Source organism: Cannabis sativa, chromosome 4 (assembly GCF_029168945.1).
Source record: "Cannabis sativa cultivar Pink pepper isolate KNU-18-1 chromosome 4, ASM2916894v1, whole genome shotgun sequence".
Taxonomy (NCBI): Eukaryota; Viridiplantae; Streptophyta; class Magnoliopsida; order Rosales; family Cannabaceae; genus Cannabis; species Cannabis sativa.
In genome coordinates this window covers 57,636,310-57,659,370 of record NC_083604.1, presented here as the reverse complement: position 1 = coordinate 57,659,370, position 23,061 = coordinate 57,636,310, and the positions used below count along the sequence as shown (strand labels likewise).

At 37.6% G+C, this 23,061-nt stretch overlaps 1 protein-coding gene across 12 annotated transcripts in view; it reads left to right on the top strand.

Annotated features, from left to right (window-relative positions):
- Window positions 1-555: 555 nt before the first annotated feature.
- Window positions 556-23,061, top strand: part of LOC115712980 (ent-kaurene synthase TSP4, chloroplastic) — a 34,044-nt gene continuing 11,538 nt past the window's right edge. Inside the window, exons 1-16 of one of the 12 annotated variants that reach the window (XM_061114228.1) lie at window positions 556-926; window positions 1,254-1,281; window positions 1,440-1,529; window positions 1,682-1,734; window positions 1,817-2,102; window positions 8,451-8,631; window positions 9,461-9,678; window positions 9,761-9,881; window positions 10,044-10,141; window positions 10,221-10,444; window positions 10,553-10,665; window positions 20,113-20,211; window positions 21,230-21,445; window positions 21,550-21,691; window positions 22,060-22,305; window positions 22,432-22,742. In XM_061114228.1, coding sequence (XP_060970211.1) covers window positions 1,475-1,529; window positions 1,682-1,734; window positions 1,817-2,102; window positions 8,451-8,631; window positions 9,461-9,678; window positions 9,761-9,881; window positions 10,044-10,141; window positions 10,221-10,444; window positions 10,553-10,665; window positions 20,113-20,211; window positions 21,230-21,445; window positions 21,550-21,691; window positions 22,060-22,305; window positions 22,432-22,742 — 2,363 coding nt within the window. In that variant the 5' untranslated portion in view covers window positions 556-926; window positions 1,254-1,281; window positions 1,440-1,474. Of the gene's footprint in view, window positions 927-1,039; window positions 1,530-1,681; window positions 1,735-1,816; window positions 2,103-8,450; window positions 8,632-9,460; window positions 9,679-9,760; window positions 9,882-10,043; window positions 10,142-10,220; window positions 10,445-10,552; window positions 10,666-20,112; window positions 20,212-21,229; window positions 21,446-21,549; window positions 21,692-22,059; window positions 22,306-22,431; window positions 22,857-23,061 lie in introns of those variants that run through there. The other 11 variants (XM_061114227.1, XM_061114226.1, XM_061114229.1 and 8 more) reach the window with 11 other exon arrangements.

The following is a 23,061-nucleotide window of genomic DNA, read 5'->3' as shown; positions in this document are numbered from 1 at the left end:
ACATTAAAATCGAGTAAATACTTTGCAAAAAAAAAAAAAAATCTGGTAAATACTATTTTGGACCCCGTGTTTTGCAAAAGTTACTAATTGGACCATCTGTTTTGTTAAATGACAAAATGGACCCTGTATTTTTTTAAATTGTACAAATAAGATCTTGAACTGATTTTTTGTCAAAATAAAACTTAATAATAAAAAGATTTAGAGATTTTATAGTAAAACTTATTACATCTTCTGCATCTGTTCGTGTTAGAAATTATCTTAAAGTAGGTTATATTAAAAAAAAATAAAATTATTAAAAATTGAGTTCAGGGTCCTATTTTTACTATTTTGAAAAATATAAAGTCTATTTGGTTATTTAACAAAATAAAGAATCTAATTAATAATCTTTGCAAAACACATGGTCAAAAATAATATTTACTCTTAAAAATAAAATTTCCCAAAAAAGGAAAAAGTAAGAAGACTAAAGATAACGACATCCTTAAACAAAAATAGCATTCAGGTGTATAGTTAAGCATGTGAGGTGGGCCAAACATGGGCGTACTCCACCACAAATTCTCATTATTATAGACTATAGAATATATGTCTGTTTGCTTGTCCTTGTCACACACGGGGTTAAAATACGCACGCAGACCATCATGTACATTTTTGTCATCGGCTTCTTGATTGATAAATGTTTCCATATAGATAACAATCTGTTCTGTATGAACTATCATGAATTTTGTTTTGAAACGGCTATCTTTATTTCAATTTCAAAATACAAACCATGCATTGCATATGCGCATATATCAAATATGTGTTGTGATTCATTTGTAACCGTAATACTATAGTGTGAAAATTTTATTGTCAAGATCCTTTGTAGTGAGAAGTAGGTTAAAAGAGCATACCGCAACAGAGGGTTGCTTGCTGTTCCTTTGACTCGTAAGGTGGTAAGTCTCAAAAATCCAGTTATTTTCTTTTTCTCGATTTTCACTCCTTCATATTAGATAAATAACTCTAAAGATCGAACCCCCTTTTCCTTTATACTATTTGAATCTATTAGGTGCTTGATATATTCCTTAGATTTTAGTTTCACGAATGTATTTGGCGCTGTTCGAGAAAATGTCACAATCAGAAGTTTGCTTTCTGGGATAGTTATGAAAATGATTGGCCTTTTGTTAGAGAGAGTCCTTGCTGTTTCGCATAAATATGTGAATTACTGGGTACACTAGTTGGTAGTACTCAAAGACCCACAAAACTCTTTTACGTGTTTTCAGGTGCTCCCTGTTTTTGATGACTCTTACGGTAAATTATTGAGTGTCACAGGAAGATCTGATTCATTTATTTGTTTATGCTGTGAACTGGAACTGGTGTTTGATTTTCATTTCTCGAGGGAGAGTATTCTGCAGATTGATAAACTCTAAATAGCCAATTGCTTTAATTATTTTCACTTATTTTTATAGTGACTGCAACACTCAATCATTCTGAGACAACAATCATGTCTCATTCATTGCATTCCAACATTAGGTGCTCCTCTTCTTCTTCCTCATCAGGTATAGCTCTTTTTTTTCACTCTGCCCTGCAAAAGTCAAAAACACACTGAGCTAGAGCTTAATTGGATTATTGGATTCTTTACATTCACATGTTGGACACAATCTGTTTGAATTATTCAATCTTGTCTTCACTGAGGATTTTTTATCAACAGCTTCTCCCATACCAAGACTAAATGGTGCAAGGAAAAGCAACATAGCTGTTTTGGTACGATAACCTTCACGTTTTTAATATCCTATAGTCATATTTGTATGAAGAAGATGTTGAACATTTTGAATTTGATTTTAAGCAGAAGTTTGAGGAGACCAAAGAGAGAATAAAGAAGATGTTCAATAATGTTGAACTCTCTGTCTCGTCTTATGACACTGCCTGGGTGGCAATGATCCCTTCAAATTCTGGGCAGCACCCTTTCTTTCCTCAATGTGTAAATTGGTTACTAGAGAATCAGCACTCTGACGGTTCATGGGGTCTTCCTCATCGTCATCCTTTGCTTATGAAAGATGCTCTTTTATCTACTTTAACTAGTGTACTTGCAATGAAGCGATGGGGTGTTGGCGAAGAACAAATAGACAAGGGTATTATTCTTGATCTTCTTTTTCCCTTTGAAATATTACTTTATGCAAAATTATTAGATTGTAAGGTGTAGTGTACACGTGTTTCTTGTACTGAGATTAGTTAGAGAGCTGTTATTTTTGTCTGAGTTAGTTAGGGGTCCTAACCGACTCTAACCGACTCTGTTTGCTCTATTTTGTGTCTGTATATATATCCTCTCTTGTACCACTTTTCCAATCAATGAAATACATTCTTTCTTCTTCATCTTCTTACTGCTAAAATGGTATCAGAGCCACTCGACTGAGTGTGCTCTTGTTCTTCCGCTTGTTGCTCGTTCTTCGATCATGGCCAGAGGAGGTGGAACTCAGACTCGCAGTACCACCAACAATGGTGATTCGAATCGTTTTTCTGTTCTTGATCAGAGTGTTCGAAGCTCTGCTGATGATCCTCGCAGTCCGTATTTCTTGACTAATGGTGATAATCCGTCTGTTAATCTCGTCCCTAAGATTCTTACTGGAGCTGCTAAGAATTACAGTTCTTGGCGTCGTTCGATGATGGTTGCTTTGCTTGCCAGGAACAAGGTGAAGTTTATTAATGGGAAGCTTCCTGCACCAGATGAAGAAGATGAAGACTATGAAGCGTGGACAAGATGTAACAACATGGTAATTTCGTGGATCTTGCACTCTATCTCGAGCTCCATTGCCGAAAGCATAATGTACATGGAAGATGCCTCTTGCATCTGGTCTGAACTACAGGAGAGATTTCAACAAAGGAATGCCCCGAGAATCTATGAAGTTAAAAGATAATGCAGCTGCTGACTCAAGGTTCCAATGATGTCACCTCATATTACACTCGTCTCAAAAGCCTTTGGGATCTTTTACAAGAATATAGACCACAACCCTTGTGTTCTTGTGGTGCTATGAAGACTATCCAGGCTTACCAAGATGAAGACAAGGTTCTTGAATTCTTAATTGGTCTGAATGAGTCATACTCCAGTGCAAGATCTCAAATCCTCCTCCAAGATCCCCTTCCAAATGTTAACAAGGCCTATGCCTCAGTCATTCAAGAAGAAAGACAAAGAGGTATTACTAATCATCAATCTGAAGTTACTAAATCTTCTAATGAAAATACAGGCCAATTTGCTGGGAATACGCAAGGAAATCGAGGAGGAAATAGCCAGACCAATGGAAAACCCACATGCTCACATTGTGGAATTGTTGGGCACACTGCAGCAAAGTGCTACAGATTACATGGATATCCACCATGGCATCGTTTACATGGTAAAGTCCCAAAGATCTCCCTAATAAACCAAGCAATCAGCAGAATCAGCAACGTGATCGATCCTCTCAACAACATGATCGTCCTACTGCAAATTTTTCTGGGCACATTGACAGTCAAGATGGACCTCCTGGAGAACATGATTTTTCTTCCCAATGCCAGAAACTCATAGCTATGTTGGCTCAAAAAGTGCAAGAAACCAGCACCTCGAGTCAGCCTGTTGATCAGCCCATTGTCTCCAATATTTCTGGTAATAATTTTTGTGTTCCTAAATCTACTTGGATAATAGACACGGGGGCCACTCACCATGTTTGCTGTGACCCTACCTTATTTCACAGCGTGCAAAATAACATTAAAATTAGTAATGTTGGATTACCTGATGGTAGAAATGTTGTTGTTTCTTTTGTTGGAACTTTACACCTATCTAATCTTGTTCTTAAAAATGTTCTTTGTGTCCCTAAGTTCCATTGTAATCCACTTTCTGTTACATCTCTTTCCAACACATCTAACTGTTCCTTTTTTTTTCTTCCAAACAAATGTGTGATTCAGGAAATTTCCAAGAATCAAGTGATTGGGATGGGTGAACGTGTTGGACAACTCTACCTCTTGAGACACAATGCTTTACCTACTGTTATGACCATTTCCCCTACTGTTTTGTCCATTTCTAATTCGAAAATTAGTTGTGATACTACATGGCATTATAGACTTGGGCATGCTTCTTGTGTAAAGACTCATTCTTTGAATAAATATCTAAATTTTCAATAGACTTGGGCATGCTTCTTGTGTAAAGACTCATTCTTTGAATAAATATCTGAATTTTCAATACTCTGGCTGTTCTGATTTTCATTGTGCTATTTGTCATTTTGCTAAGCAAAAGAAGTTGCCTTTTGTGTCCAATCGTAATATTGCTAAGAAATGTTTTGATTTGATTCATATAGACATTTGGGGTCCCTATCATGTGTCTACTATTGAAGGATTCAGATATTTCATTACTATTGTGGATGATTGCTCTAGGTATACTTGGGTGCATCTCATCAAAAACAAATCTGATGCACAACATGTCATACCAGCTTTTATTAAGCTTGTCAATACCCAATATAATGCCAATATTAAAGGGATCAGATCTGATAATGCCAAGGAACTTCAGTTCCCTGAATTGTTTAGTTGTCTTGGTATTATTCATCACTATTCTTGTGTCCAAACCCCCCAACAAAACTCTGTCGTTGAGAGAAAACATCAACACCTGTTGAATGTTGCTAGGGCACTCCTTTTTCAATCTCACATCCCTTTACCTTATTGGGGAGAACGTGTCAATACTGCCACTTATATCATAAATAGAACACCTACTCCAAATCTCAAACACAAGTCTCCTTTTGAAATCCTAAATTCTAAAGTCCCTAACTACAATCATCTTAGAGCCTTTGGTTGTTTAGCCTATGCCTCCACTTTAAGGGCTGCTAGAACTAAATTTGCTCCTCGTGTTGTTGCTTGTGTTTTCTTAGGCTATTCTATGGGAATGAAAGCCTACAAATTATTGGATTTAAACACAAATAGAATTTTCTGCTCTAGAGATGTTGTTTTCTGTAGAAAATAGTGAATCGAATTATGTGTATATTTCATAGAATAGTACATATTTATATACAAAGCTAGGAGACTAGGAAATAGGAAACTACCAACAAAATAGGAAACTACTAAATACAAGTTACCCTAATTCTTTTACACCTAATATACAGCTAATACTCTAACACTCCCCCTCAAGCTGGAGCATAGATGTTAATCATGCCCAGCTTGTTACAAAGATAGTCAATCCGCACCCCATTCAAAGCTTTTGTAAAAATATCTCCTAGTTGTTCTCCGGTTTTCACATATCCTGTGGAGATCAGACCTTGTTGAATTTTCTCACGAACAAAATGACAATCGATCTCAATGTGCTTAGTTTGCTCGTGGAATACGGGATTTGAGGCAATATGAAGAGCAGCTTGATTATCACACCACAATTTTGCTGGAATAGAAGTCTTAAACCCGAATTCAGTCAAAAGCTGATAAATCCATATTATCTCACACACAGACTGTGCCATAGAGCTCTATTCTGATTCAGCACTAGATCTAGATACAACATTTTGTTTCTTACTCTTCAAGAGACCAGATTGCCCCCAACAAATACACAATATCCTGAAGTGGATCGTCTATCTACCTTGGAGCCTGCCCAATCTGCATCAGAGAGACACTCAATTTGGGTATGTCCATGATCCTTGTAAATTATACCTCGTCCTGGTGCTCCTTTCAAGTAACATAAAATTTGCTCTAATGCTGCCCAATGATCAACTGTTGGAGAAGACATGAACTGACTAATGACACTAACCGGGAATGCAATATCTGGACGAGTCACAGTTAGATAATTCAACTGTCCAACTAACCTGCGATATTTCTCAGGATCTTCAAATGGTTTCCCATCACGTGTAAGATGCACAGCTGGATTCATTGGAGCATTACAAGGTTTTGCTCCCAATTTTCCTGTCTCAGTTAGCAAATCAAGTACATACTTTCTTTGAGACAGAAAAATACCTTGTTTACTCCGAGTAACTTCAATACCCAAGAAATACTTGAGCTCCCCTAAATTTTCACTCCAAATAGGGTTTTCGAAAAACAACCCTAAACTCAAACCCTAATTTCTTTTTTTTTTTTAGATCCCTAATTTCGAATTTCGAATTTTGAATCACAATGCTCTGATACCATGTAGAAAATAGTGAATCGAATTATGTGTATATTTCATAGAATAGTACATATTTATATACAAAGATAGGAGACTAGGAAATAGGAAACTACCAACAAAATAGGAAACTACTAAATACAAGTTACCCTAATTCTTTTACACCTAATATACAGCTAATACTCTAACATTTTCCATGAGCAGATTTTCCCTTTTGTGACTGCTGGAACCATGTCTCATGAGTCTATTGATTTCTTTCCTGTCTCTCCATCCCATCACAACATCCATAGCAACAACAACCATGACATACCACAACCTGCTATACCACTTGATATTATTCCAAACAACCCTGCTACTAGACCTGATTTACATGACAGCAGAGAGCAACAAAAACCAGCAGATGTTTCTGCTAACAGACCTATTGGAAACACTAAGAGGCCATCATATTTGAATGATTACCATGTTTTTTTGTCAACTAATAGTGTTTATTCTTAGGGCAACTCGTCCATCACAGAACACCCTTTATCTCAGGTCATTAATTTTATTAGGGTGTCCCCCAGATTTCGTGCCAGTATATTAACTATTTCCAGCTTATATGAACTTGAATTTTATCACCAAGCTAAAGGAATTCCGGTTTGGGACAATGCTATGGCCTCTGAAATACTTGCTCTCAAGACAAATAGAACTTGGATTATTATCACTTTACCTCCCCATCATCATGCAATCGGGTGTAAATGGGTGTACAAAATAAAATATAATGCTGATGGGAGTGTTGAAAGGTGTAAAGCGAGGTTAGTGGCCAAGGGCTATAGCCAACAAGAGGGGATCAACTATAATGATACTTTTGCTCCTGTGTCTAAGTTGGTCTCTGTAAAATTGATCTTGGCTCTTGCTGCTATCCAAGGGTGGTTTTTACATCAATTAGATGTAAACAACGCTTTCCTTCATGGGGATTTACATGAAGAAGTGTATATGACTATACCTCAAGGAGATAGTCCTAAGGGGGAGCTTCCACCTCGGGGTATTTGCAAGCTTCAAAAGTCGATATATGGCCTCAAACAAGCATCAAGGCAGTGGTTCGAAAAGTTTTCATCAGCTCTTGTTGAAGAAGGATTCAAACACTCTGCCTCGGATCACTCTTTGTTCATTAGGCAGAATGGATCTAGCTTGATTTTGTTGCTTGTGTATGTGGATGATGTTATTTTGGCTAGCAATAACATCAAGGATCTTGAAGCATTGAAGATCAGACTCAATGACAGATTTAAATTGAAAGATCTTGGAGAACTTAGATACTTTCTTGGACTTGAGATTGCAAGGTAAATAAAGGCATTTTTATCTCTCAAAGACATTATGCTTTGCAATTATTGGAGGATTTGGGGTATTTGGGTTGCAAATCTGTCAATACTCCTATGGAGATTAACCTGAAACTGAGCCAAGATAGTGATGACAAGCTAGCCGATCCTACTCTCTACAGAAAAATCATTGGAAAATTGCAATATTTGGTTATAACAAGGCCTGACTTAGCTTATTCGGTTAATAAGCTTAGTCAGTTTCTTGCCTCTCCCAAAACTACTCATCTAAATGCAGCTCAAAGGATCCTCCAATACGTGAAGGGAACACCTGGACAGGGTTTATTTTACCCTGCCCCAAGTCTGATATCAGACTTAAGGCCTATACCGATGCAGATTGGGCATCCTGTGTTGACACCAGAAGATCTACCACCAGTTTTTGTGTTTTTCTTGGCGATTCTCTCGTGTCTTGGAAGAGCAAGAAGCAACACATTGTGTCTAGATCTTCTGCTGAGGCCGAGTATAGGGCCATGGCCAATACTACTTGTGAATTGATTTGGTTACTATCTTTACTCAAGGAATTGGGGATTGAGCATGAAAGTCCAGCCATGTTGCACTGTGATAATAAAGCAGCTCAACAAATAGCTGTTAATCCCGTTTTTTATGAGCGTACCAAACATATTGAAATTGATTGCCATATCGTTAGACAAAAGGTTCAAGAGAGATTATCAAGACATCTCACACTTCCAGCAAAGAGCAAATTGCTGATATTTGCACTAAAGCCTTGCTGCCTTCTCAGTTTCAAGCTCTCAAAGATAAAATGGGGTTGTATGATATTTACACTCCACCTTAAGGGGGAGTATTAGATTGTAAGGTGTAGTGTACACGTGTTTCTTGTACTGAGATTAGTTAGAGAGCTGTTATTTTTGTCTGAGTTAGTTAGGGGTCCTAACCGACTCTGTTTGCTCTGTTTTGTGTCTGTATATATATATCCTCTCTTGTACCACTTTTCCAATCAATGAAATACATTCTTTCTTCTTCATCTTCTTACTGCTATAAAAAATTGAATGAAAAATGCCCTTCTCTTGTTTCAGGCTTGTCTTTCATAGAGGAAAATATAGCTTCAGCCATTGATGAGAAGCAATGTTCACCTATTGGATTTGAAGTAATATTTCCTACAATGATTGATTATGCCAAAAAATCAGATCTGAATATTACTCTTGAGCCATCCAATCATAATGACCTAGTTCATAACAGAAAGGTTTCACTTGAAAGGTTCTTTATCATTATTATTATTATTATTTTTTTTCATTTCAATGGTTCTATATTTTCTTCTTTATCTTACTCTTATTCAACACTGAAAGTGAAACTTTATGAAATAACAGCTTTTAATATAGGGGATATCATAAAGTCCATGACTGACAAACTGATGAGAATTGTATAACATTTAAGCATTATTTTGAATAACCAGCGGTGAAAGTAATCTGAATTTGTCTACTTTTTTAAGGGAAAGGCTTGCTTAATATTTTGACATTCTTACAGTATAGACAACATTTGATTAATGCATAGTTTCATATTTATCATTTTCTTCTCTGCTAAGAATTGTCACACACCAGAGGGTCTTGTGAACATGTTATATCTTAAATCTTCCTCCTTAATTGCTTGACACTCATTTACGGTCAGTGAAGCTCTTAATTCCAAGTTTGCACACGAAAATGTTGTTATGAGCATCACTTTTAAGGAAAATCACATCTCAAAAAAAGCTTTAACCTAATAAGAATCAGATTCTTAAACCAACTAATGACATGATTAATTCACCTTCTTTATGTAGTCACTGTTATGTGATTGTCTTGATTTTTTTATCATCAATTGTATTGACAAGATGCAGTTTCAGTTCAAATTTGTTCCTTATTGCAAACATAAAGTAAAGTCAACCCAGATCTTTGTTGTTTTAGTTGGTCCAGTTAGTATAACAAAAAAGCTAAATGGTTTTAATAAATGGCAAACAAATTATTTTTGCTTTTCAAATAAGTAAAACTGATTAGATACATATAGATTATGATGTCATTAAAACTATCCTAAAAAAATTTCTTTACTCCATTAGAGCCTCAGGAAGCTACTCAGAGGGTCATGAAGCATACTTAGTGTACATTTCAGAAGGTCTTGGAAAGCCACTGGATTGTGAAAGAGTCTTTAAGTACCAAAGGAAAAATGGTTCTCTGTTTAATTCTCCATCCACCACAGCTGTTGCTTTTACAAACCATGGGAATGCTGACTGTCTTAAGTATCTCTGCTCTGTTGTAGACAAGTTTGGAAGTGCAGGTTCCTCCATCTTAACTTTTGAGTGGTTTTCCTGGTTTTGATTAACATTATGCTGAATAGTTTTTTCATTTTTTTTTCTCAGTTCCAACAGTATATCCTCTAGATATTTATGCTCGTCTCTCAATGGTGGACAATCTCCAAAGGTTGGGGATAGAACGATTTTTCAAAGAGGAAATCAGAAGTGTACTGGATGAAACATACAAGTAAATGTCCTTATGTTTGTGTAAACAATAGTCATAGATTGTTGATTTGACTTGATTAGTATGAGTTCTAATTATTTCATTTCATTTTTTTCACCTTCCTATTTCTTTCTAAGAGGCCATAAGTTATATTACTTTTGAGACATGACATTAGCCAGTGAACAGATATTGGCTGCAAGGAGAGGAGTGTGTTCTCTTAGATGCTTCCACCTGTGCAATGGCATTTCGTTTATTGCGTGTTAATGGATATGATGTATCTTCAGGTACTTACAATTTAGTACACTTTTTGTTTATTTAATCTTTCTGGTAGTTCATGCTTAATTAATTTAAGCTCTGGTACAGATCCATTAATTCGATTTTCAGAAGATTATATATTCAATTACCTTGGAAATCATACGAAGGATATAGATGCTATCTTGGAAATATTTAGAGCATCCGAGATCATCATACACCCAAATGAATCAATCTTGGAGAAGCAAAATTTCTGTACAAGTCATTTTCTAGAACAAGAGTTATTCAGCATTTCAACTAGGGGAGATAAACTCAATAAAAATATTGGCAAAGTGGTACTTTTCCTAAGATGAATCTCTTTTACAGATCACTAGTGATTTTTACTGAATCATAAAGTAAATACTGGGAAGCTTTTTTGTTTTCTTCTCCTCTTTTTATTTCAGGTAAGTGAAGCTCTTAAGATTCCTTTCTATGCAAACTTGGAACGACTAGCAAGTAGAAGAGCCATAGAGTACTATGACACTGATAGTACGAGGATTCTGAAAACTTCATATTGGTGATTTTTTTATCAGCTCCATTCTCATCTTCACTTCCACTTTTCAAAATAATTTTTACCTGTTAACCAATAAATGTCTTCTGTTATTTTTGTTAGTTAAGATTAGTTCACTTTCAGTTGTAACTGTAAGAGTTAGTTAGTTTCTATTCTTGCTTTCTTGTATTGTTGAACTATCCCTATAAATAATAGAAACTCTCTTGAAGAGAGTCAATGATTCCATTGCATTTCTCTGTTTCTTACAATAAGTTTTCCCTGGTTTTTACCTTCTCTGGTTTTTACCTAAGTCTACTGGTTTCCATTTCTACATGGTATCAGATTTTGCCAATGGAGTCATCGATACACACCTCCAACTCCGATCCTGCAGGCCTAAATGGTCAAGCTCCTGCTGCTTCTCAGAATTATTCTCCTTCAACTTGGAATCCATTTTCCAGCTCCCTCGTCTCCTGCCTCACCATCAAACTAGATCGCCAAAAGTTCCTAGCATGGAAATCACAGGTCGTTCCTACGGTGATTGGCCATGAACTTGATGAAATCTTGTTCACCGGTATTCCTCCTCCCGCTACTCTTGTCAAGGGTACTGCAAATCCGGCCTTTGCTCAATGGAAAAAGAAGGATCAGTTGTTGCTATCTTGGCTCCGTTCATCTATGACAGAGGGTGTCCTAGATTCGGTTGCGAATCATACCACTTCGTTTAGTGTCTGGCGCGCCTTGGAACAAAAATATTCCAGTCAATCTCGTTGACGGTTGTTACAACTCAAGGGCCAATTCTCCCAAGTTCAGAAGGGAAATCTATCGATCTCCAATTATGTGGACAAAGTTCAATCACTTGCAGATGCTCTTGCTGTAGCTGGTTCTACTATTACTGATCAAGATTTGGTTTTACAGCTTCTAAATGGCCTTGGACCCGATTATGACTCGGTGGTTTCTGGTATTACTTCTCGCAGTGATTCTCTTGAAATTGCTGAGGTCCAAGCCTTGCTCATGTCCCACGAAAGTCGGTTGGAACATCACAGCACCATGGCCGATCTTTCTCTCAAACTACAAGCAAATATGGCTTTTGGCTCGTCAAGAAATGGGAATTTTAGGCCACACGCACCACCTGTTCGAGGTAATTCCACTGACTCTTTATCAAGATTTCCAAGTCGTGGTCGTGGTACTTCATCTCTCAACGGATCTTGTGTCAAGTATGCCTTAAATTTGGACACTCTGCTGCTGTGTGTCACTACCGTTTCGATAAATCTTGGATCACACCAAAGCCTGGTACTGTTGGCTCTCGTGCTTTTCTAACAGAGGCCGAGCCTTTAACTGACCCTGAAGCCTATTCTACGACTTTGGTGCCTGACTATGGTGATGATCACGCATGGTTTGCTGATACCGGTGCCAACAGTCATGTTGCAAACAGTTCCGACAAACTCGAAACTTCAACACCCTATACTGGTACAGAATCGCTTGCTGTTGGCGATGGTAAGCACCTTCTTATTACTCATATTGGGACTGCTTCTTTACCCTCTTCTTCTTGTCCTTTGCATTTGAAATTTGTTCTTCAAGTTCCTAATATTAAAAAGAACCTTGTTAGTGTCTCTAAAATCACTAAAGACAATGATCTGTTTCTTGAGTTTCACCGAAATTACTGTTTTGTTAAGGACAAGCAATCTGGGATAGTCTTGCTCAAGGGACGAGTTAAAGATGGTCTGTACCAACTTGGCGATGATTCCACTGGCTGTTCTTCTCACTCTCTTCAGTGTCTTCTTGCTACATCTACTAAGTCTAGTTCTCATTCTTGTTGTAATACCTCCTGTATTTCACAAAATAATGACTTAGTTGACAATTGTAATCACTGTGATAATAATAAAAATACAAATTCTACTTATGTCTGTACTTGTTCTCCTTTAGCCTTGCTATCATCTACTCCAAATACTATAAATATATATTGCATAACAAGTTTGGGCATTCTGCTCCTGCAATATTAAGCAGAATTCTTTCTCATGTTCCTCACTCAGGCACAATAAAAGATCTCAACTTTTGTAATGCTTGTCAACATGGTAAAAGCCACAAATTACCATATTCTGTGTCTTTCACTCGTGCCTCATAGCCATTAGAACTTATACATACCGATCTATGGGGTCCATCTCATGTTTTGTCTAAAGAAAGTTACAAATACTATGTTCATTTTTTTGATAATTATAGTCGTTATACATGGATTTTTCCCTTACATTTCAAATCTCAGGCCTTTGATACTTTTATCAAATTCAAGAGCATGGTAGAAAAGCAATTTAATCAACCTATTAAGGGTGTTCAAGCTGATTGGGGAGGAGAATACCGGCCCTTTGCAAGGTTTTTAAGAGATCAAGGGATTCATTTTTCGCATCCATGTCCCCATGATCATGAGCAAAATGGTCGTGCTGAACGGAAACATCGACATGTGACAGAAACGGGTCTCACCATGCTTGCTCAGGCTGGTCTTGACTTGTCTAATTGGTGGTTAGCTTTTCAAAGTCTTGTCTTCACTATAAACAGGTTACCTACTGCTGTGTTGGACGTTCTCACACCTTATGAATGTCTATTTCAAAGAGCACCTGACTACAATATTTTAAAGACATTTGAGTGTGCTTGTTATCCCCATCTAAGGCCATACCGATCTCATAAGATGGATTACAAATCTGAAATGTGCACCTTTGTTGGTTATTCCTCTCATCATAAGGGATATCTTTGTGAGAATTCTCAAGGCCGAATTTACATAGCACGTAATGTTGTCTTTGATGAAACTTGTTTCCCTGCCACCACAAGTTCAACATCAAACTCCAATTCACAGGTACATTTGTTTTCTTCCAATGCTTTACCTACTGCATTTTCTTATTTTCCTACTGGTGTGACCTGTTCTAATGCTACTACTTTTCATCCTCCACACCATCATGTACCTGCTACTATATCACCCTCACCCGATCATCAACATGTTTCCCAAACACACCCTTAACCTAATCCTATTATATCCACACAACCTCCAACTACTAGCCAACCTTCCTCAGAAAATACCTCTACACCTGTTGCTATACCATCTCAGATACAATCCTCTTTACCACCTCAGACACAGCCCCTGTTACCATCTCAAACACAACCTCATTTACCACAGGACTTACCTGTTCCAATCAACCCAACTGCTTTGAATAATTTGGCTGCTGCAGGTGTCCAAAGAACTCATCCAATGACAACTCGTGCTCTTAATGGAATCAAGAAACCCAAGTCGTTTTTAGCTTCTAAACACCCTTTACCTGAAGCTCTCTTTCCCAAAGAGCCAAGAACACTTAAAGAAGCTTTAAACAATCCCAAATGGCTGGCAGCAATTGTAGAAAAAAGAGAAAAATGAGGGAAAATGATTTTTATTTCTGATGGTCTCTTTTAGTGTATACAAAGGGTATATATAATACAATGTGAACACCTAGTAATACTAGAGTAAATGGAAAATACATTAAATGTAAATTTACAACTAATTGCTAGCTTGATTTCCTACACTCCCCCTCAAGCTAGATATATACTAAACATTCCTAATTTTGAACTTAGTTCCCTAAAATTAGGACGATGGAGAGCTTTGGTTAAGATATCAGCAGCTTGTTGTCTCGAGGGAATATGCTTCAAGGTGATGATCTTGTTTTCAATCTTTTCACTGATGAAGTGACGATCAATTTCAACATGTTTGGTCCTATCATGATGAACTGGATTCTTTGCTATTGCTATGGCTGATTGATTGTCACAGAGAACATCTATTGGGCCTTCAAGTTTGATTCTGAGTTCATCAAGAAGACGTTTCAGCCACATTCCTTCACAAATTCCATGTGCTAAGGCACGAAATTCTGCTTCTGCACTGCTGCGAGCTACCACTTGTTGCTTCTTGCTTCGCCAAGATACGAGATTTCCCCAAACGTAGGAGCAGTACCCAGAAGTGGATCTTCGATCAGTGAGAGAACCAGCCCAATCTGCATCTGTGTATATTTGAAGATCTTTGTTGAGAGTTTTCCTGAACATTAACCCTTTTCCTGGTGTTCCCTTGAGGTACCTAAGAATCCGGTAGACAGCATCCATGTGTTCCTCAAAGGGATTATTGAGAAATTGGCTAACAACACTCACAGCAAAGCTTATGTCAGGCCGAGTGTGAGTTAGGTATATTAGCCTTCCCACAAGACGTTGATACCTTCCTCGGTCAACTTTTGTTCCGTCTGTCTGTGCTTCAAGTTTGGTATTAGGGTCCATCGGAGTTTCACTTGGCTTGCATCCGATCATCCCTGTTTCCTGTAAGAGATCAATGACATATTTCCGCTGAGTTACTGAGATACCTTGGCTGGATCTTGCAACTTCCATCCCCAGAAAGTATCTTAATTGGCCTAGATCTTTAATTTCAAATTCGCTGGAGAGAAGCTGCTTGAGATGAGAAATTTCTTCCACGAAATTACCTGTAACCACAATATCGTCGACATAAACAATCAATGCTGTTAATTTTCCACCAACTGAGTGTTTTATAAACAAAGTATGATCTGATTGGCATTGGGTGTAACCATCTCCTTTCAACACTTTTGTAAACCTGTCAAACCAGGCTCGAGGGGATTGCTTGAGGCCGTAGAGAGATTTTTTCAGTTTGCACACTTTTCCTTTTGAGAATCGGTCCTCAAATCCTGGAGGAATGTCCATGTATACTTCTTCCACAAGGTCGCCGTTAAGAAACGCATTTTTTACGTCAAGTTGGAATAAAGGCCATTCATTGTTGACAGCAATAGATAAGAGAACTCGGATGGTGTTCAACTTAGCAACAGGAGCAAATGTCTCTTGGTAATCAATGCCATACGATTGGGTGAATCCTTTAGCCACTAATCGGGCTTTAAATCTTTCAATGCTCCCATCAGCCTTATACTTGACTAAGAATATCCATTTACAACCAACTGTGCGTTTGCCATTTGGCAAATCTGTGATAATCCATGTTTTATTCTTTTCAAGTGCTTTTATTTCCTCCATTGTGGCAGCATTCCAATTGGGATCCTGTAGAGCTTCCTGAACTGAATTTGGAATCTGAACTTGATCCAGGGTGGTGATAAAAGCTCTATAGGTAGGAGATAAGCTTGAGTAACTCAAATAGTTGCGAATGGGATGTTGAGTGCAAGAACGAACACCTTTCCTGAGAGCAATGGGAATGCTTAGATCGTCAGACACATCTTCTTCCACAGCAGGTTCAACTCGAACATCTTCCTGTGTTTGTTCAAGAATAAATGGAATCGGATTATATTCATGACTTTGCTGAGTTTGAGTGGTAGCTTGTTCAATGCTGGCAAGATTTTTCTTTTTCCTTGAGTAAACTCGGATTTCTTTGTTTGGATGTGGACAGGAGTTTTTGGCTCTGTGAATTGGCTGAATGGTTGAGTCGGTCCTCGTTGATAGGAACAAGGCTTAAGGAAGGAATTGGATGAGGATTTCTTGGCTCATGTGATTTGACTGAATAGTTTGGAGTATGAGTAACAGACGGATGACAAGTGTTTGAAGCAATGGTGTTGTCAGAAGAAGAATGAGGATCAGTGAGTGAAACAGGGGGATGAGTAGTTTTTGGAGCAATGGTGTTGTCAGAAGAAGAATGAGGATCAATGAGTGAAACAAAGTCCCAATTTTCCCAATTTTGTAGTTCTTGATTATGATTCTCCCCCTGAACTGCAAATTTGGGATAATAAGACTGTTCCTCAAAGAAAGTAACATCCATGGAGTTGAACACTTTTTGTGAAACAGGACAGTAGCATTTGTATCCTTTTTTATTAGATGAATAGCCAAGAAGGATACATTTCGTGGCTCGAGCATCAAGTTTGCTACGATGTGAGGAGTGAACATGGACAAATGCAACACAACCAAAGACACGTAAGGTAATTTGAGACACAAGATGTGAGTGGGGATATGTTTCTAGGAAGATTTGCAGCGGAGTTTTGAATTTTAATACACGTGATGGCATTCTATTTATGAGATAGGTAGCTGTGAGAACTGCTTCACCCCAAAATCTTTTTGGAACATGGGATGAAAAAAGTAAAGATCGGGCTACCTCTAGTAAATGACGATTTTTGCGTTCAGCCACACCATTTTGTTGTGGTGTGTCTACGCACGAACTTTGATGAACTATCCCATTGGATTGCAAATATGATCCAAGTACAGAATTGAAGAAGTCACGAGCATTGTCGGTTTTTAACACTTGGATGTTTGTTTGGAATTGAGTTTGGATCATTTTGTGGAAATTTTGAAAAATATGACTTGTTTCAGATTTTTCTTTCATGAGGAATGTCCAACTTAGGCGGCTGTGATCATCAACTAGTAATAAAAACCAACGTGCTCCACTGATATTTTGAATTTTGGATGGTCCCCATATATCACCATGAATGAGTGAGAATGGGTGAGAGGGTTGATAAGGTCTTGGAATGAAAGAGTGGCGAGAGTGCTTAGAAAATTGACAAATATCACACTTGAGAGACTGAGGATTTATATTGACAAATAGGGATGGGAATAAGTGTTTAAGATATACAAAATTTGGATGACCTAGACGGTAATGCCATAACATGATAGTACTGATTTTATTAGACTGATTTACTGAGGAAAGAGATTGACCTTGGGAGAAACAACAACGATTTCCATGGTTAAACATGGGGTTGTCGATTTTTAGCAGATACAAGCCCTTACTGAACTCAGCATAGCCAATCATCTTCCCCGATTCCACATCCTGAAAAACACAAAACTTAGCAGCAAACTTAACTTCACAATTAAGATCACTACTCAATTTGCTTACAGAAAGTAAATTGCAATCAAGCTTTGGAACGTAAAGGACAGAATTTAAGACAAGACTTGGTGAGATTGTTATAGTTCCAATTCCATCAATTCTAGAAGACGAACCATCAGCTATGCGAACAGTCTTTTCATGAGAGCACTTACTTAGAAAAGAAAATAGTGATCTATCACCTGTCATATGATCAGAAGCACCAGAATCCACAATCCAAGGGTCATGAGGGATTTGCATAACCTGAAGTGCATGAGTATTGCACTGTCTTGCAACTAAAGAGATGATTTGTTCTGCCATGGAGAAAGACAACAAGACAAAACAAACAAGTATAGAAACAAAGAGAGACAACGCTGGAAAAACGTCGCTGGAGTTGGAGAAGAGCCAGAGATGGAGAAACCTGAGAGAGGCGATGCTGGAAAACCGCCGTTGGAGGCTGCCACGCGCGCCCACGCGCTGGCGCGTGGAGATAGTCGCCGCGGATGGAGGTGGCGCGTGGGGCCCACGCGCAGCTCGGATGATCGCCGGATTTTTGGGTTTGGCCGATCGGAGGTGGGAGAAGCTTCTTGGGTCGGAGGTGAGAATAGAAAACTCCTTTTAATTAGTTTTCTAAGATAGAGCCTCCAAACCCTAATTTTAAGAACCCTAATTTTAAGAAGGGAAGGAATGAAAAAAAAAATTCTTTTGAGGAGCTTTTACATGCTCTGATACCATGTAGAAAAATGAGAAAAATGAGGGAAAATGATTTTTATTTTCTGATGGTCTCTTTTAGTGTATACAAAGGGTATATATAATACAATGTGAACACCTAGTAATACTAGAGTAAATGGAAAATACATTAAATGTAAATTTACAACTAATTGCTAGCTTGATTTCCTACAGCAATGAATAATGAGGTTGATGCTTTAAAGAAAGCCCGCACCTAGACATTGGTTCCTTATCAACCTCACATGCAAATCATTGACAACAAATGGGTTCATCGAATAAAACTCAATGCTGATGGAACATTGGACAAGTTCAAATCTCGTCTTGTTGCTAAGGGATATTTGCAAACTCCAGGAATTGACTATGCTGAAATGTTTAGTCCTGTTGTGAAGCCAGTCACAGTTCGCATTGTTCTATCGCTTGCTGTCACCTCCAATTGGGAAGTAAAGCAGCTGGATGTTAGTAATGCCTTCTTAAATGGAGATTTACATGAGACTGTCTACATGACACAACCTAGAGGATTTGAAGATCCCTTTAAACCCACTCATATTTGCCATCTTCACAAGGTGTTGTACGGATTGAAACAGGCTCCAAGGGCATGGAGTGAAAAGTTGAGACACACACTGCTACAATGGGGATTCAAGCATCTCGGTCAGACACTTCCCTCTTTACCTATGGTTCAAAAGACATGTTGGTTATTCTTTTAGTATATGTTGATGATATACTAATTACTGGACCAAATAATCAACTCATCACCAAGCTTATCATGGATCTCAACACATGTTTCTCTTTGAAAGATTTGGGGCCGGTTCATTTCTTTCTTGATATTGAGATCTATAGAGATCAAGCTGGAATGCACTTGTCTCAGAGTAAGTATATAGCCGAACTCTTAGTAAAGTTACAACTTGATGGTGCTAAAAATTGTCCCAATCCAACAAGTTCCACCTCCAAATTGTCTTTAACTGCTGGTGAACTGTTTCCTAATGTAACTTTGTACCGTAGTACACTTGGTGCTCTACAATATCTCACTCTTACTCGTCCCGATGTTGCATACATAATCAACAAACTCAGTCAGTTTATACATGCTCCGACTGTTATTCATTGGGAGGCTTGCAAGCGTCTGTTAAGGTATCTCAAAGGCACGATTTCAGATGGATTGCTTCTTCGACCAGTAGCTACAATGGACTTGGTTGCTTACTCTGATGCCGACTGGGCTAGTTGCCTTGATGACAGGCGGTCTACAGGCGGGTATGTGGTTTTTCTTGGTGGAAACTTGGTCTCTTGGTCCGCAAAGAAGCAACAGGTTGTTGCCCGGTCCAGCACCGAAAGTGAGTTCCGAACGTTGGCTAATACAGCAGCTGAATTGAAGTGGCTAACTTTCCTTTTGCAAGAGCTCAAAGTCTCACTTTCTGAACCTCCCATTATTTGGGTTGACAACCAAAGTGCGGCTGCCTTGGCTGCCAATCCCGTGTTCCATGCTCGCTCAAAGCATATTGAGATCGATCAACACTTTGTCCGTGATCAAGTCATTGCAAACGAACTCTCTATTCGGTATGTCCCTGCTGTGGATCAGATTGCCGATGCTCTTACTAAGGCTCTTTCCACTGATTGGTTTTTATATCTTAAGAGCAAACTTCAAATGGCTGCTACCCCTTTTTGTTTGAGGGGGGATGTTAACCAATAAATGTATTCTGTTATTTTTGTTAGTTAAGATTAGTTCACTTTCAGTTGTAACTGTAAGAGTTAGTTAGTTTCTATTCTTGCTTTCTTGTATTGTTGAACTATCCCTATAAATAATAGAAACTCTCTTGAAGAGAGTCAATGATTCCATTGCATTTTATCTGTTTCTTACAATAAGTTTTCCCTGGTTTTTACCTTCTCTGGTCTTTACCTAAGTCTACTGGTTTCCATTTCTACATTACCAAATTTTATTATACGGCCTCTCTTTGTTTCAGTTCCTCAAATGTTCGGAGCAAGGATTTCCTAATATTAGCAGTTGAAGACTTCAACATGTGCCAATCAATACACCGTGAAGAACTCAAGACTCTTTCTAGGTGTGTTTTTGTTTTTGTTTTTTTATATCATATGATATGATGATCGACCTTTTTCTGGAATTTTTCCAGTAATGACCCATAAGTTGATGCCTATGCTAAAAACTAAATAAATGGCCAACTGAAACCATTAAAGAAAATAAATTTAAAACAAACAGGGAAAATGAATTTATCAAACATATAAACATAAAACATTTGTAACGTAATGGTGCTTGCCGAATTATAAATAAACTTGTTTTTTTTGCTGAAATAAATATAATCTTAGATTTAAATGAGCATAAAAATAATTACTAAAAGTCTAAATTGCTGAGAAAGTATTTCGAAAGGCCTGAAAAGTTAATAATAAGTTTGTAACTTGATATACTGAATAAGTTTCAGAGCAAAAGAACAGAAAAATTGCTAGGAATTGAAATAGAACTTGAAATGTAAACAAACAGAACCTACACTAACATAAAGCCTTCCTTTTTAAAATTGTGGGTTGTTGGTAACTTGCTTTGTGTTTCCTCATTGTCGTTTAGAGTGGAACACAAAGCCTTTTTAAAATTGTGGATTATGGGAGATCCATTCAGATTTTAGCGGAGAATGGGACCCTTTCTGATATAGAGGAATCTGTCACTGCAGAGATTCTATTTATATTATGCTACTCTCTATATGATGGTGCAATGATGGATGCTATCACTCAACTCAGTTCTTGAAAGAACGATGAAAGGAATTTCATTGATCAAATCCAAAAAGGTAGTTACAAAACAAGTTATTCTCTACTCTCAAATCACAATATCAATCATCAATACCAATTCCCAGTGTCAATGTCTTTCTTATTTATAGGCTAAGACCAACATAACTCCCTACTTAGCCAACCAACAAGAAACCAAAGAAGTGTCAGCTGAATTAGAAATAAAACATTCAACACTTAAGATCTCCACGCTGCCAATCTCTTTCTTATTTATGAGTATTTTCTTGACTTTGTATTTTAACTTATTTAAAGGAAATAATTTGTTCTTTTTCCAACCTGTTGAAGCAGGTGGGTTGTAGAGAATAGGTTGGACAAGCTAAAGTTTGCTAGGCAGAAGCTGGCATACTGTTACTTTTCTGCTGCTGCTACTCTTTCTTCTCCTGAATTATCTGATGCCCGCATATCATGGGCGAAAAATGGGGTACTTACTACAGTGGTTGATGATTTTTTTGATGTTGGAGGTTCAGAAGAGGAACTAGTAAACCTCATTCAATTGTTGGAAAAGTATGTTTCCCCTTTTTCATTTTCCTTTCAATCCATTTTGGTTACTATCCTCCTAGTTATTTACCAAGCAAAGGTCATCAAGTTTTTGTGCTTTGCAACCTCAGGTGGGATGTAGATGTCAGTGTTGATTGTTTCTCGGAGCAAGTTGAAATTATTTATTTAGCACTTCATGGCACAATCTCTGAAATTGGAGAAAAGGCGTTCGTGTGGCAAGGACGTAGTGTGACAAATCACATAATAGAGATTGTGAGCTTGAATATTTTTCTTGGTTCATGTTTAACTTTTATCTTCTTTCTCATATAATAGTTTTATAAAATATTATTACTTCAATTCTTTCCATTCTGAAAGTACTGAAATATTAATATGCATACTCTTAACCTCATAGAAAGAATATCTATAATGGTTCATCCTGTAAGTAATCAATGCCTATATACTGTTCATGTCTGCGGGGTAAGATCTTTTCTGGTTGTTTGGTAAAAAATAAAAAGCAAAAAGTGTATGGACTTTTCAGTGACATGGTAGTGGTAGTGTATATGTAGCTTTTGGGAATGTTTCCAATGTCGTGCTGTGTTATTCACTCAATTTCTGATGGGACTTCGTTTAATTAATTACAGTGGCTGGATTTGCTCAAGTCCATGTTGAAGGAAGCTCAATGGTTGAAATACGAGACCGTCCCAACAATAGATGAGTATATGAAAAATGGATACATATCATTTGCCTTAGGACCTATAGTCCTTCCAGCACTTTACTTAGTTGGACCTATGCTTTCTGAGGATGTTACAAGACATCCTGAGCTCCATTATCTATATAAACTCATGAGCACTTCCGGACGACTTCTCAACGATATCCACGGCTTCAAGGTAACTATAGTTTATCCTTTCCACTGGTCCATAAGATACCTTGTTTAAAACCAGAAAGATAAAATATAAGTTTTCGTTGTGATGAGTTTCTGGCATTTTCTAATCACTCTATTGGTTATGCTGCAGAGAGAATCCAAAGAAGGGAAACTGAATATAGTGTCATTAAGCCTACTGGCGCGTGGTTTTGGCTCTGGTTCTTCTTCTGAAGAAGAGATCATTAATGAAATGAAAAGTGCTGTAAATGGTAAGAGGAGAGAATTGCTGAGGCTAGTTTTTAAGGAAAAAGATAGCATTGTTCCAAGAGCTTGCAAGGACTTGTTCTGGAAAATGAGCCAAGTGTTGCACCTATTTTATGCCAATGACGACGGATTCACCTCAAATGAGATGATCAATGTCGCAAAAGCAATAATTGAGGAGCCCATAATTGAAAATAAATTGTAAGTTTAGAATTTTGAATTTTTGATCAAATAACAAAACATCAGGTGCAATCAATAATATGTTCAATAATTGAAAATAATTGTAAGTTTAGAGTATCGACCTATCGCTTTGTGTAATGTGATGTATAAAATTGTTGCCAAAGCTTTAACACTGAGGATGAAAAGTGTTCTTGGCTCCCTCATCTCATCTTTCCAAAGTGCATTTGTTCAAGGGCGTTCGATACATGACAACAATATGGTTAGTTTTGAGCTACTTCATTCATTGTTTAAAAGAAATAACGGGAGAAGGGGATTTATGGCACTCAAGCTTGACATGAGT